Source organism: Grosmannia clavigera, assembly GCF_000143105.1.
Source record: "Grosmannia clavigera kw1407 unplaced genomic scaffold GCSC_89, whole genome shotgun sequence".
NCBI classification, from domain to species: Eukaryota; Fungi; Ascomycota; class Sordariomycetes; order Ophiostomatales; family Ophiostomataceae; genus Leptographium; species Leptographium clavigerum.
In genome coordinates, this window is record NW_014040569.1 from 697,990 (window position 1) to 711,744 (window position 13,755).

The 13,755-nt window shown below is 60.9% G+C and overlaps 7 protein-coding genes across 7 annotated transcripts; 3 read left to right on the top strand and 4 right to left on the bottom strand.

Moving 5' to 3' along the window:
• Positions 1-81: 81 nt before the first annotated feature.
• CMQ_5700 (uncharacterized protein) lies at positions 82-606 on the bottom strand (the record flags this gene model as incomplete). The annotated part of the gene is made up of 1 exon (XM_014313287.1): positions 82-606. The coding sequence occupies one exon, from the start codon at positions 604-606 to the stop codon at positions 82-84; it is 525 nt and encodes a 174-aa protein (XP_014168762.1).
• Positions 607-2,152: 1,546 nt separating this feature from the next.
• Positions 2,153-2,667, bottom strand: CMQ_5587 (uncharacterized protein; the record flags this gene model as incomplete). Its single annotated transcript, XM_014313174.1, has 2 exons — positions 2,153-2,256; positions 2,310-2,667. 2 exons carry the CDS (start codon positions 2,665-2,667, stop codon positions 2,153-2,155), a joined length of 462 nt encoding a protein of 153 aa, XP_014168649.1.
• A 622-nt stretch (positions 2,668-3,289) lies between these two features.
• CMQ_5629 (eukaryotic translation initiation factor 2 beta subunit) lies at positions 3,290-4,758 on the top strand (the record flags this gene model as incomplete). The annotated part of the gene is made up of 5 exons (XM_014313216.1): positions 3,290-3,304; positions 3,608-3,842; positions 3,987-4,427; positions 4,529-4,607; positions 4,668-4,758. The coding sequence occupies 5 exons, from the start codon at positions 3,290-3,292 to the stop codon at positions 4,756-4,758; spliced, it is 861 nt and encodes a 286-aa protein (XP_014168691.1).
• A 430-nt stretch (positions 4,759-5,188) lies between these two features.
• CMQ_5610 (FAD dependent oxidoreductase superfamily) lies at positions 5,189-6,925 on the top strand (the record flags this gene model as incomplete). The annotated part of the gene is made up of 2 exons (XM_014313197.1): positions 5,189-5,485; positions 5,549-6,925. The coding sequence occupies 2 exons, from the start codon at positions 5,189-5,191 to the stop codon at positions 6,923-6,925; spliced, it is 1,674 nt and encodes a 557-aa protein (XP_014168672.1).
• A 274-nt stretch (positions 6,926-7,199) lies between these two features.
• On the bottom strand, positions 7,200-10,973 carry CMQ_5487 (px domain containing protein; the record flags this gene model as incomplete). Its single annotated transcript, XM_014313074.1, has 1 exon — positions 7,200-10,973. The coding sequence occupies one exon, from the start codon at positions 10,971-10,973 to the stop codon at positions 7,200-7,202; it is 3,774 nt and encodes a 1,257-aa protein (XP_014168549.1).
• Positions 10,974-11,431: 458 nt separating this feature from the next.
• CMQ_5546 (3-oxoacyl-(acyl-carrier-protein) reductase) lies at positions 11,432-12,398 on the bottom strand (the record flags this gene model as incomplete). Its single annotated transcript, XM_014313133.1, has 3 exons — positions 11,432-12,047; positions 12,114-12,267; positions 12,341-12,398. 3 exons carry the CDS (start codon positions 12,396-12,398, stop codon positions 11,432-11,434), a joined length of 828 nt encoding a protein of 275 aa, XP_014168608.1.
• Positions 12,399-12,731: 333 nt separating this feature from the next.
• On the top strand, positions 12,732-13,748 carry CMQ_5752 (mgc81809 protein; the record flags this gene model as incomplete). The annotated part of the gene is made up of 1 exon (XM_014313339.1): positions 12,732-13,748. The coding sequence occupies one exon, from the start codon at positions 12,732-12,734 to the stop codon at positions 13,746-13,748; it is 1,017 nt and encodes a 338-aa protein (XP_014168814.1).
• Between the last annotated feature and the right edge of the window lie 7 nt (positions 13,749-13,755).

A 13,755-nucleotide genomic window follows, 5' to 3' on the forward strand; every position in this document is an offset into this window, starting at 1 on the left:
AATCGTTTCCAATTTGGACCAGTTCTCCGTTCTTGGGTATCTGACCTTAAATTCTCCTCGTCTTCTGTCCGTTGTCGCTCTTTACACGCGCACCTGCGACATGTGCGGCGCGCTGGAGCCGCCGGACGAGCCGCCAATGCGGCGCCCCATGCCCCCCATGACCGACATGGCCAGCGACACGGCCAGGGTGGCGGCCAGGAACCAGAAAAAGGCGGTGCTGGCCTGGATCTCGCGGCAGCGCTTCTCGTCGTTGGAGCTGCCGAAGCCGATCCAGCTGCTGTGGCGCCGCGATAGGTCACCGCCACAATCGACCGCCTTGAGCTTGGCCGCGAGCACGATGCCGGCGATGAAGGTGAAGAGCGTGGCCAGCGCGTCCAGCGCAAGTGCCACGTATCCGAAGATGCCGTCACTGAACGAGCCGCCCGTCAGACTGGTGGCGAGACCGAAGATCAGCGCCAGCCACGCCATGCAGACAGCGAAGAGCGAGTAGTTGATAGACGACTCATGGCCGTAGTGGTTGCTGGCAATCACGTTGCCGATCAGCGCTGTGATGAGAATCACCCATAGCAGCTGCACGAAGCGAAGGATGCTCTTGATGATCTCCATTGTCGGAATAAGCTTTTAAGAATGTGGGTTGTGGGGAATTCGGACTTGAAAGTAAAGTTTTTGTCCTCAAGTCTTTTTCCAATTTACAAATTGTGCGATTGTTCGAAGCGTCGACCTTTCTTTTGAATGAAAACTGTAAGAACTATTCGTATTCGTGCTGGCCCGTGTTTGCTACTGTGTTGTTCGTTGCGTAGCGACGGTGATGAGGGTGCACAAGAGTGAGCTGTAGCTCGCTGCAGGAGGTTGTGTAAGACGTGATGCTTGCAGGGGAATTCTAATGCAAGAGGGTGAGACTGCCGGTTGAAGAAGCAACCAACCGGCCGGGATCACACGTCTGGGCTTTGTCCTTTTATGCTGGCAGCCTGGCAGCAGCGGCTTTCTCTCGCATTCCTTCCCACTCGTCGCAGCTTTCCTGATTCTGCGGCTATGACGTGACCTTCTGCGCCGGTTCGCCAGGCGACCATCGCTCATTGGAAGAAAAAAGCGGACCTCTTCTAGTGGATAAATTACTGATGAATGGCCATCTCTTTGCCATTACAGGGGGTGAATCAGCACACTGCTGGACGGGGCCCGCTAGCCAGTCGCTGTGCCCACTATACCTTACGGGGTCGAGCGCCTGACCAGGATCTTGAAGAGGACCTCTTTGCAGCGGCTTTGCCGGTCGCAGATGCCACCCATTTACATGATCCAGTAGCCTCTCCCGGCCAATCATGCGCACCTGACAGGTGCTACCACCCCAGTCGCGTCGCCACAAAGGGACTTTTTTCTGTTATTTTTCTTCTTTTTTCTTCCCGTGTGGGTGGCCTCCCGCTTAAGTTCGGGAGTTGGCCGAGAATGGGAGCCTATCGTCATCGTTGTAACTTGCTTTTACACTTTGGTCGTGTCATCGTAGCCGCGCAAACTGAGCTGCGAGTGTTCTGGCCGTGTGCGCGCAATGTGAAACCTTCTTCTTTGTTACCAGTTCAGTGGCGCTGTCAACCCAGCAGCAGCCATTCCATATATACGGCGTTTGTTTGCCTGTAACAGGATTGAAACCCGAAGCTGCACCAGCAGCCGCCTCTTTTCACAGACCCCACGACCGTACTTACGTCGATTATCACATGGATGCTATGTTTCCACAATAACGCAGATGCAGTATGATTTCATTGTGTTGTAACCCAACGCTCCCCCGTAGCTCCAGCCCAATGATGTAAGATTGCTCCCCCACCACCAACTGCCAGTACTCCGTACGTAAGCCGCCTGGGCCTCGAATTTTAAGCATGATCTCGAATGACGGATATCGAACCGTTCCCGGACTTCCCGGTGTAGAGGCTCCGAAGGGTCAGTGCCTTCCGTCACGGTACGGCACTCCAGCAGCGTCTCTTCAATCGAAAAAAGATACATAAGAGCCGTTGGCGGCACAGCGGTATAGTTTCTCGGGACAGGTCCGGATGCGTCCCAGATGTTTCGTAGCCAGTCGCCCGCCCGCGTGCGATGTGTTTTGATCTCGGTTGTCTATATTGTCCCCCCCACCCTGCTCTCTGGATCTTGTCGACCTGTTTGTTCCTCATAGCGTCGCTGCAGCCTCGACAGCCCCGGCGACTGCAAAAGCCTTCTTGTTTGTCCACCGGATCTCGACGTCGTGGACCCACTCCATGTATCGTGCCCAGCCTATTTGGTTAGTATGCGTCTTGCATACGTAGCATCTGGCCCGGGCGACTCACTCCAATAGGCAAACTTGCGGCCCAGGAACTTGCCGACGAACGGCACCAGCACCATGGTCAGCATCAGCTGCAGCTGCTCCAGGCTGGCCTCCCATTCCCGCTGGGCATCCGACAGCGAGTCCGAACCGGCATCGGACGGACTGAGAATGCCGGTCGAGATGGACGGCAGCGAGTCGAGCTCGCTCTGGTTGTCGTCCTCGTCGTCCTCGTCGCCGACGTCGCCCCTCTCGAACCGGGCCTCCTGCGGCGAGAGCGTGTTCACGGCCGCCGGGTCTGCCATGACAAACGAGTCGGCAGTCGATGCGGGGGTGTCGACGGAATAGTCGGAAGACGATGCTATCGATTCGGAGGAGGCCATCCTGGCGGTTGTTGTGCGTGTGTGCATCCGTCGTCGGCCGCTGGAAGCTCTCTCTCCCTCGAAATCAGCTCGTTCTGCGGGGCGGGCTGCAGATGCTCTCTGATTGGCTGTGTGCTTGGCTTTGTCATGTGACACACTGTTTGGGCACACGGGTCGAGGGCTTTCGATCTCGCCGGACTGCTGCGCCTTTTCCGCTTCACAAGCCTGGTCAAGTTGGGTCGGACATCGCGTGCATCTTACAAGACAGCTCACCGCAGCTCACGAGACCGTCTACAAAAGGTATCTCCAGCCGCTCCTGCAATAAGCCAGACGCAGACGCACGAGTTTGCCCCTCCAGTCTTGGCCGTTATCCCAACGACTAGTATCCTTACAAGCACGGAGTAAGTCTGACTCGCTGTCATAGTCTCTCTCATTATTATCTAGTGTGTCTGCTTCCTTTTCATCCTTCCGACACTTACGCACATACCTGCCCCATCTTCCCCGTTGCGCAAACACGTCCCCATACCCAGTTTGGGCTGCGCAACTCTATACGTCATACGCAAGTTCCAAATACAGGCGCACAGATCCTTGGGCGGGCACTCACATCGTCAACGTCCAGTACAGACCGAGAACAGCTGCAAACATGGCAACCGAACAGGTGAGTTGGCTATGCGAAGCGCTTTGGCGGCGTCGCTTTTCGCTAGAGTTTACTTGTCTGAGTCATCGGCCCCCCTCCTTCCCGTTCGTTGGTTGGGCGGCTTAACCCCGCCGTTGCACAGTGCCACTAGGAGGGCTTTGCCAATTTTGAACAAAAAGAAAAAGGAACGGGGCAAAAAACAGAACAGAGTTTCCGATTGAAAGCGGACCAAGAACAACCACATCAGGCTCTACCTTGAAACTCCCTTTTTTGTGTTGTGATTTCGGAAACGCAAACCCCTTTATCCTAACGCTTGAACTGCAGCTACCTGAACGTAAAGCCCGGAAATCGGTCACATTTACGGATCAAGCGCTTGTGATTGACGCAGACGGAACCGTCAGCATGCCTCCGACGGAAGCGATCAACGACGACAAGGACACGGCCGTGTCCCACAGCCCGCGGACACCGCCCCTGGCGGCAGCGGCTGGGGCCTTTGCAGAGGCGCGCCCGGACGATGAGGCGGCAGCAGCAACGGCCGGCGATGACGGCCTGGACCTGAGTCTGCTGAAGAAGAAGAAGAAGAAGAGCAGCAGCAGCAAGAAGAAGGCAGAGGGCGAGGATGGTGCGGAGGGCGCGGCGGCCGGCGAGGACGGCGGGCTAGACCTCAGCCTGAAGAAGAAGAAGAAGAAGAAGGCGATCAAAGACAAGGCGGGCGAGGACGAGTTTGCGGAGAAGCTCAAGGCGATGGAGCTGCGGGACGAGGAGGTCGTCGAGGTGGACGAGGGCGACATGGAGAAGGGCACAGGCATCTGGGAGCACGACGCGTCGAACCCGCCGGTGCCGTTCTCGCTGCTGCTGCACCGGTTCTACCACGTGCTGGAGCTCAAGAACCCGGACCACGCGACGAGCGGCACGCGCAGCTACAAGATCCCACCGCCGCAGTGCATGCGCGAAGGCAACAAGAAGACCATCTTTGCCAACATTGCCGAGGTGGCCAAGCGGATGAAGCGTACGGAGGAGCACATTACGCTGTACCTGCTGGCCGAGCTGGGCACGACTGGTTCGGTCGACGGCAGCCGGCGGCTGGTCATCCGTGGCCGCTTCCAGCAGAAGCAGATCGAGAATGTGCTGCGGAAATACATTAGTACGTTGTGACCCCGTTTCGGGTGGCCGTGGCCGTGGCGTGACTGTGTGCCATGACCAACGTCTTGTTCGTGTTCAGAACCGAACGGCTAACCAGAACAGTCGAATACGTCGTCTGCAAGACGTGCAAATCGCCCGACACAGAGCTCAGCAAGGGCGAGAACCGGCTGTATTTCATCACGTATGTTTTCTTTATGGCTCTTGTCTGGCTTCAGAGACTTTGAAGTGCTAACCTGCCCAGGTGCAACTCGTGCGGTTCCAGACGGTCCGTCACGGCCATCAAGACCGGTTTCTCGGCCCAGGTCGGAAAGAGAAAGAAGATGCAGGGTTGAGCGAGACTCTGGCAGTGTTTTGGCTGTTTCTCGGTCGATTTTGCTGGGCAAAGGGCTCGAGACTACGTCGGACACCCAGCCCAGGCCAATCTTTTTGGTTTTACTGGATTTGGTCACATCATGCCAGCGATGGGAAAGGAGGAAATGGTGTGGAAATCGAGGATAGGCGAAAAAGGGAGCAAGCGGAAGCATGCCGAGTCTGGCGGTTTGACAACAAGACATGACTGCGTTGTTGCTCGTAGATGGGCAGGTTGTGGGTTTGCTGGCAGAATAGCATGAACCCCGCCATTGGCTATCTGTATCTGCGCTATCAGAGATAAAGACGATTTATATCCCGCCTTCGGAGCAGTGGTGTCATCCTGTCATGACCACGCCTGTTCACACCAGTTCTCTACTATCGTTTTTGCTTTTTTGACTCATCGTCGACACCATGACTATCCGCGAGGCCATACCCGGCCAGGAAGCCTATTCCGTCTCGTCGACAGCGCCGATGGCCACTCCGGCCGGACTGCCGAGTTCGGAGCCCTCGACGTCGTACTGGCTGCAAAAGCCGTCGGCGCTGCTGCACGGCTTCCGCTCGACGGACGCGCTGCCGGCGACGGTGGATGTAGCCATTGTGGGCAGCGGCATCACGGGCGCTTTTGCGGCAGACGCGCTGGCCGAGGCCGACGGTCTGTCCGTGTTGGTGCTGGAGGCGCGCGAATTCTGCTATGGCGCCACCGGACGGGTGAGTCTGTCCGCTCTCCTCTCTTCTCTGATCGTCTGGTCCAACTGACCTTTGTCTTGCCAGAACGGCGGCCACTGTCAGCCCAGCGTCTACGGCAACCCAGCCGACGTGGCCGATTTCGAGCTGGCCACATTCCGGTTCCTGCGCGACTTTGTGGCCACCCACAACATTCCCTGCGACTGGCGCACGCTTCCGGGCGGTGGCGTGCATGCATACCTGGACGAGGATCTGTTTGCAGCGGCGGCCGAGCTCGTGGAGTCGCTGCAGCACACGCGGCCAGACCTGGCCGAGCTGGCACAGGTAGTGAAGCCCACGACGGCGACAGCGACACCAACCGAAACAGAAACAGAGGCGGCCTCCGAATTTGCCAAGCCGACGCTGGAGTCGCTGCGGCTGCGCCATGCGGCCGGTGCGGTCGTGCAGACACATGCAGCCTCGGTGTGGCCGTACAAGCTGGTGTCGTGGGTGCTGGAGCGGCTGGCACGGTCGTCATCGTCGTCATCGTCGGCCTCTGTGAATCTGCAGACGGCCACGCCGGTGCTGAGGCTGTCTCGCTGCTTGTCGTCGGGGGCCTGGGAGCTGCACACAGGCCGTGGCATCGTGGTGGCCCGGCGCGTCCTGCTGGCCACCAACGGCTACACATCGCACCTGCTGCCGTCTCTGGCTGACTTGATCGTTCCGGTGCGCGGCCAGGTGGCCGCTCTGGTGCCGCCGCCGATGGCCTCGCCACCATCGCCGCCACAGCCCGTTCGGCTCGACTACAGCTATGTCTTTCTCGGCCACGATCTTCGCACAGACGAGGCGGACCGCGACGAGTATCTGGTGCAGCAGCCGCCTGCCACACTGCAGGGCGGCCATCTGATCCTGGGTGGCGGCCGCCAGCGGGCCAGCGGCCGTGCCGTGGGCGAGTGGCGTGACGATGCCGTCGAGCCCGAGGTGGCCACATACCTGCGCACACACCTGGCGCCGGTGCTCGCGGTCAAGGACACCGACGGCGACGGCGACGCCCTGGCTGCCGACTATGAGTGGACCGGCATCATGGGCTTCTCGCGCGACCAGTTCCCGTGGGTGGGCGAGATGCCGACAGACATTTTGGGCGATGTTGCTGCCCAAGGCGAGACCGAATCCGAGACCGCTCACACAACCGATGTCGCCTCTGGTCTCTTCCTCTGCGCCGGCTACACCGGTCACGGCATGCCGCGGGCAGCACTCGCCGCTCGCGTCGTCGCCACCGAGATCCTCTCCAGCCTCGGACTGTCGTCGTCATCGTCGTCCTCCTCCTCGCCTTCGACCGATGCTGTCCCACTGCCAGCTGCATTCCGCGTCACAGCCGAACGGATCCGACATGCGCGCGCTGCGTGTGCCACCGTGGACGAGGCGGACCAGATGGGACTGCTGGCCGATTTCCGCGAAACGCTCGAGCTGTTGAAGAAGAGGTAAACAGATGCAAAAGAGAAGAGAGAGACGGAGATAGATAGTAAGAGATAGAGCTATTAAAACATATTAAGAAAGGGTATTGCTGCCTATTCGTTACTTCCATTGCAGGAAGAATCATACTGATACATAGACGGTTGTTCCTTCCGAAGCGTCGTGCCTTCCGTCCTGAAACATTATTACATAAGATGCGTAGTCTGCCAAAAAAACATGACCAGGAAGACGACAGCTCGAGATGACACCGAAAAAACAACGCTCTACACCTTAGCACCTCGACACCTCAGTGCGTCACGATGCGTGCCGCCTGCAGCAGGATCCCAAATAGCAGGCCGCGCGCGACCTCCTCGATCTGCAGGCAGTCAAAGACCCGGCCGAGGGCGTCGGCCGTGGCTGTCTGGCCCATGACGCCCATCAGGGCCGCCGGCACGCCACTCTGGATCAGCAGTCGGCGGGCCTTGCGGCGCAGCTTCTCGCGGTCGTCGGCCGTCAGCGGCGGTGGCGCAGCAGCACGGTCGGCCTCGGTTGGGACGGCGGCCGCCCGCAGGCGCTGCAGCTGGGCCGCCAGGCCGCCATCAGACGTCGTGCTGTCGAGCACTGATGCCTGCAGCAGTGCCTGAATGGATGTCAGTGACGGGTTGCCGGGCCGCAGCAGAAACGACTTGGCTGCCGCCAGGAGCGTGCGCCGGATGTTCCAGGCCGACGACAGCGTGTACAGCTCGTTGATCACCGCAAACAGCAGCTCCACCGCCACCCGCGTCTCGCTCTCGCTAATGCCCGCATACTGCTTCGTATAGGATGTCGGCGGGGGTGCCGGCTTCCACGGCGGCGGCGTGTTGGGCAGACTGGGCAGATTGGGCGTGTTGGGTGTGTTGGGCGTGTTCGGCATCGTCTGTGCTGTCGGCATCTGTGGCTGCGTCTGTGTCTGCGTCTGTGTCTGCGTCTGCGTCTGCGTCTGCGTCTGCGAGAGTGTCTGGGCGATCGTCTGCGAGAGCGTCTGGACCTGCGTCTGGGGTCGTCCCTCGGCTGCTATAGACCGACCCTGACGCGCCGGCGAGCTCACTGGCGACAGTGTCCCAAAGAGGTCTTCGCTAGCAGCACCGGCCGCTGCAGCCGCACCGGCAGCAAAAGCAGCCGCAGCATCGGTCACGGCTGTCGGCAGAAACGACAGACGTCGGCCACCGCCCAGACTCGTCGCCGACGGCGACCGGGCCGGCCGGCCGATCAGCGACGACGCCCGGCTTCCGCGATTGCTGGCTGGTGGCGGCGCCGGCTGCTCGCTGCTCCAGATGTCAGAACGGCCGCGCGTCGAGTCGCCGTCAGCCCCAATACTGGCCTGGGAGCTGTGGCGCTTCTCCAGTGGCACCAGCCGGCTTGGCTGCGTCGACACCGACGATCGCTGGCTGTCCATGCTGTCGCGTGACCGTCGTGGCGGCGTCGAGATCGACAGCCGGTTCGTGTATGCTGTCACGTCTTGCAGTACTGAGCTCGTTGGTGTCGTCGCTGGAATGGTGCTGCTGCTTGTGCTGCTGCTGCTGTCGGCTGCGTTCGTCGTCTCGTTGCTGCTCGTCTGGACAGATGCTCCGCCCGTCAGCGACGGCGTGCTGCTCTGCCTCTTCTGCAGCGCGCCTCCCAACGCGATGCTGCCAATGTTGCCCAGCGCTCCACTTATGCCGCCCACCATCACCTTGCTGCTCTCGGCCATGCCCTTGGGCGCATTCGTCAGCGCGTCCAGCATGTTCTTGCCCATGCTCTCAAACGCCTGCAACCCCGTCTTGCTCGCTGGCATGTTGTTGACGTCCTTCTCCAGGAAGCGCTTCAGGCCCTCGCTCTCGGCCAGCGGCTGGAACCAGCAGGCGTCCCGCACATACCGCTCCAGCTCGCCTCGCAGCGACGCTCGCGTGTGCATCTTCCAGCTCGGCAGCGCGTTGTGCTGCTCTGTGAACGCTGTCGCTCCCGAGACCGCTGCAATTCGACGCATCACCTCGTGCAGCTTCTCAAAGTCGCCGTACTTGCGCACAATCATCCATCCCGGGTAGTGCGAGTTGGCCGGCTCGATCTGCACCAGAAAGTCCCATGCCGGCTTGCTCTTCAGACGACCCTTGTCCGGCGCCGGCTCGTCGTGGATCGTTATTGTCGCGTTGTGCAGAGTCAGCGGCGGAGCTGGTGTCTTCTGCTTGCGGCCCTGGCCCTCCGTGTCGCTCGTCTCCTCCTCATCGCGTGCTGGAGGAACGAGCATATCAAAGTGGGTGAGCTGCCTATCTATCTTGACATCCGTCTTGGCATCCGTCTTGGCATCCGTCTTGGAAAACAAAGACTGGTTGGGCGAATCGCCAGCCGACGACCGTGGCGTCAGCGGTGTCGACAGGCCATCGGCCACCTGCGCAGACTCGTCTCCCGAGAGGCTCAGCGATGGCTTGGACGACGTGTGATACGATGTGCTCGGCGATGACTGTCCGGCCCTATCGCCGGCCTCATCAGTCGTTGCCTCATCACCCTTGTCTTTACGCCGCGCATCCTCGTCGGCAATCATCTGGTTCATGCGCTTCATCTCCTCAATGGCCTCTTCCATCTCCTCGTCGGCTCGGCTGAGCTGCTTCTTGTGCGTCATCGGCTCCTTCCGGTGTCCCTTGGTCAGCGCGATGCTGCCTACGTTGCCGTCGAGGTCGACGTACAGGGCCGACTTGCTGGTCGCGGCGCCCGAACCAGAGCTGTCTGTGCGCGTCTGCATGCCCACGTCGATCGCCTGGCTGAAGTCGGGCTCGCCCGCCTCGAGCAGATACACGATCCAGCCGTTGATCCACTCGGGCTTCGAGCATGTCTGCAGCGTCGCATCGAGCACGGCACTGGCTAGGACCTCGCGCAGAAACGTGTGTGCCGGCGCAAACTCGTACGTCTGTCGGTCGAGAAAGCCTAGGAGGTCGTCCGAGACCATGCGCAGCTTGCTCGTCTGCTGGCCCTTGTCCAGCAGGTTTGCCAGATGGGAGTCCGGGTTCGACGCCAGATAGTTGTGGATGGCATCGGCCGCCATGATCGAGGAAGCCGATCCGTCTTCCTGCTGTTGCTGCGACGGCATCTCGGCAAAGGCCGAGGCAAGCTCGGAGAAGAAGACAATGATGATTGAGGACGAGTTGGTGAGGAAGTCGAGGAAGGCGTCGGCCGGCCGCTTCCGGCTCAGATGGTTGGAGACCGTGACGAGGAACGCGGTGAGCACGCGACGACAGGACAGCGCAAACGACTGATCGGCCGGCGCGATGGGCTCGTACCACGACTTGATGTACTCGAGGACGATGGAGTCGACCAGGCCGCTCATGGCGAGCCGGGTCTCGGGGCGGAAGCTGTCGAAAGCGTGGCTGAGGGCCTGTTCGTCTGGGGCTGCCAGGGCCATGGCTGCTACCGGATCGGCGACCGGATCGGACGTCGTCTCGGCAGCACTCTCATTGCGCTGCTGGTGGAGGTCACGTGAATGATACTCGATGATGCGGGCGAGCGCATCCGTCCCCGTCTCGCCCTGGACGACCCGGGAGACGATCGGATTGCGGGCTTCCCACGCGACGAAGAGGACGACACCACCAAAGGCTCCCATCAGGACCAGGCCCACACGTCCGAGGACAAAGTACGTCGTCGCAGCCAGGCCGACACCGACGGCACCGAGAGCGTCGGGGGTCGCGGTGGACAGCCATCGGAAGAGCCTGGTGGACAGGTCGTTGTCGTTGTCGACGCCGCTGCTGGTATCGGAGTCGTCTTGGCTGGGTGTCGGTGCACGCTTGCTGCTGCTGCTGTTGCTGCTGCTGTTGCTGGCGGGTAGGGAGATTGGCGAAGTGGGTGGGATCGGGGAAGGTAGAGGAGATGGCGAGGACAGAGACGGAGACAAAGACGGGGACGAAGACAGCGAGGCAGTCAGGGGTTGGAGGGCGGTGGAGGAGGTCGGATGTATGTTCTTGGAGCTTGTTTCGGACATCAATGTGACAACTCGGCCGGATTCGTTGGCAGTTGGCCTGTCCTCCATCTTGTCCGGAGCGGCACCGGTACGTTGATCATCGTTCCGCCAGCCCATGAGGGTGTTTTGGTTGAGCAGAACTCGGATGGCGATTCTCGGGATGGGGAGGATAGATTCTTGATCGGAATTGCCGCTTGAAAGAAGGTCGGCACAAATTCGTGATGTAGCGAGGAAAGGAGAAACAATCGGACAAGCAAGATTCAGACAGAATCGAGATCAAGCATGGGACCCCAGCCTCGAGCGATACTGCATGCTGTTGGTAATATTACGATGGGCGGGTCCCCTGGATTTTGGTCTCGATTGGATCATTTCGTGTTTGGGTCTACGTAGTGCAACTGATGTAACCTGGCATTCCCTTGTCGTACATGTACGGAGACGCAGGGACGCGTATTAGTCATTCCTGTTTGAGACTAGTGCGACAACCACTGAAGAATCTCGGCGCCGTCCAAAGGATGAGTAAGCGCCAATCGCACAAACGCAAAGACTGGACGGTCGGTGCTCCAGGTCACGCTGACCTAGGCAATGGACATTTTCATGCCGCCGTTGGCACAGATAACGCTGCCGGTGGTCCAGCCGGACTCTTCGGAGCAGAGCATGTCGATGGTACCGGCGATCTCGGCGGTGAAGCCGGGGCGGCGGCCGTTCATGGCCGTGCGCACGAGGGCATCAAAGCGGTGAGCGTCAGAGCCAGCCATGGCGAGCACGGCGGGCTGGCCGTGGTAGGCGGCCAGCGGGGCGGCGTCGACGTATGGCTGGTTGATGTCCCAGAAGGCGGGCCCGACGCGCTCGTACATGTCACTCCAGGCCGGGCCCGGATTGACGGCGTTGACGGTAGTACGCTCAGCCAGCTCGCGGCTCCAGACGCGCGTCATGGCCTCGAGCGCGGCCTTGCCGCCGGCGTAGACCGACTGGCTCTGGTAGCCAATGGAGGACGAGACGCTCGAGACGGACACGATGCGGCCGGACCGGTCATGTGGCAGGTGTGGCGCCACGGCCTGGGTCAGCAGCAGCGGCGCCAGCACGTTGACGGCATAGACACGCTCGAACTCGGCGGCGGCGATGGTGCCGAGCCGCTCGTTGGACGCGACGCCGGCGTTGTTGATCAGGATGTCGACACAAAACGGCTTCTGGCTGTACGACGCGAAGAGTGTCTGCGCTGCCTCCACGATGCGGCCGCACACAGCCGCCGGCTGTTACAGGTCAGCCTGCACGGCGGCCATGTGGACGGCATGCGCAGCCGTCAGCTCAGCGATCAGCGCATCTGTCGGGCCGGTCGATGCGTCCGACGTGTAGACCACCAGCACATTGCAGCCCTTGGCGGCCAGCCGCCGAACCACGGCCTCTCCGATGCCTGCAGCAGGGACGCGCCCGTCAATAATCGTTCCGCACACCGCAGCACCGGAACTGGGAGAGGCTGAACGGACCTCGAGATCCCCCGGTGACAATGCCCAGTTTGGACTCGTAGGGACGATAAGGTGCCATAGGATCGATCGGATATGGGAACGGCTGTAGATGTTGTGTACATGTACAAAAAAGCACAGTCTGTTCTCTGGCTGCCGTTTCCAGAATCCGGCTGGTTCGGACAAGGGGAAATGCGGTCAAGGCCAATCTTCGGAGTGAAAGAAACCGGCGCCAGAAAAGAGTGCGGAATGGCATCATCTGCTAACATCACAGCTCTTGCCCGAACCGGAAGTGTGGGTTGTGGGGTTCGCACGACGTCGACGACGGCTACGCTTACGGAGTAATCGTGGTAGCGACAACAGCCCCACATACATAAGAGGAAGGCACGCAGACGATCGAGCATCAGCAGCCAAAATGAACAAAGAGCCAGCCTCAGACACGACGCGCCACGCGCTGTCGCCACCGCTGCTGCACGAAGTGGCGGCCGTCTTGGCGACGGCGCTGCCACGCAACTACAGGTGCTCGTCGGCGACGGTGGTCGAATGTCCGGACCTGCGCACGGCGCCGTTTGGCCTGGCAGCTGCCGGTCTGAGCGGCCGCCCGACTGTTGCCGATGTGGGCGGCCAGGGCAACCTGTTCCCGACGCCACGTCGTGACAAGAACTACGGCCTGGTCGACGTGGCCGCGCGCATGCAGCTGGATGAACAGCGTGGCGCCCTGTTGGGGGCCGGTGCCGGTCCCAACCGCGTGCACGGCATCAACTCGGAGCTGGCGGCCAGCCTGAGCTGGCAGGGCGGCCAGGAAGCCAAGAACATCACCGACTGCAGCCGCAGCATCCGGATCGCTGCCGACAATCACGGCCATGATCACGTGCAGTGCGTCCTCTCCGGCAGCACCGAGTGCGCCCTCATGGCCAACCTGTACGGCTCTCTGGGCCTTCCGGGTCCCGTCCTCCGCGTCACGGCACGAGGTCGCCACGGAAATGCCGCCAGCTTCCCCGAATTCCTGCGCGCTACCCTGCACGACGCCTACGGACCCGACCGCCAGGTCTCGCTCGGCGGCGTCTTTCTCTTCAAGACCGGCCGCGCTCGCTTCCACGTGATGCCCGATTTTCCGCCCGCCAGCGCGCTGCCATTTGCCGACCGCCAGGCCGTCGAGCGCTGGCTGACCTTCCACGACTTTGCTGCGCCCATCGTCTGCCTCTCGGTCTTCCACTCGGCCGATCCCCACCAGCTCGGCCTTCGCATCGAGCACACCCACGGCTTTGCCGCCGACAGGCCCGCCGGCGGCCACTACCACTACGACCACCTCGCGCGCGATGGCCACGACGATGACGAGGTTGAGTACGAGGCCTACTTCAACGTCGCCGATGCCCTCGTCCAGATCGATCCGGCGCGAGCGAACTACGAGGGGCGGGGCGAGGGGCACTGACACAGAA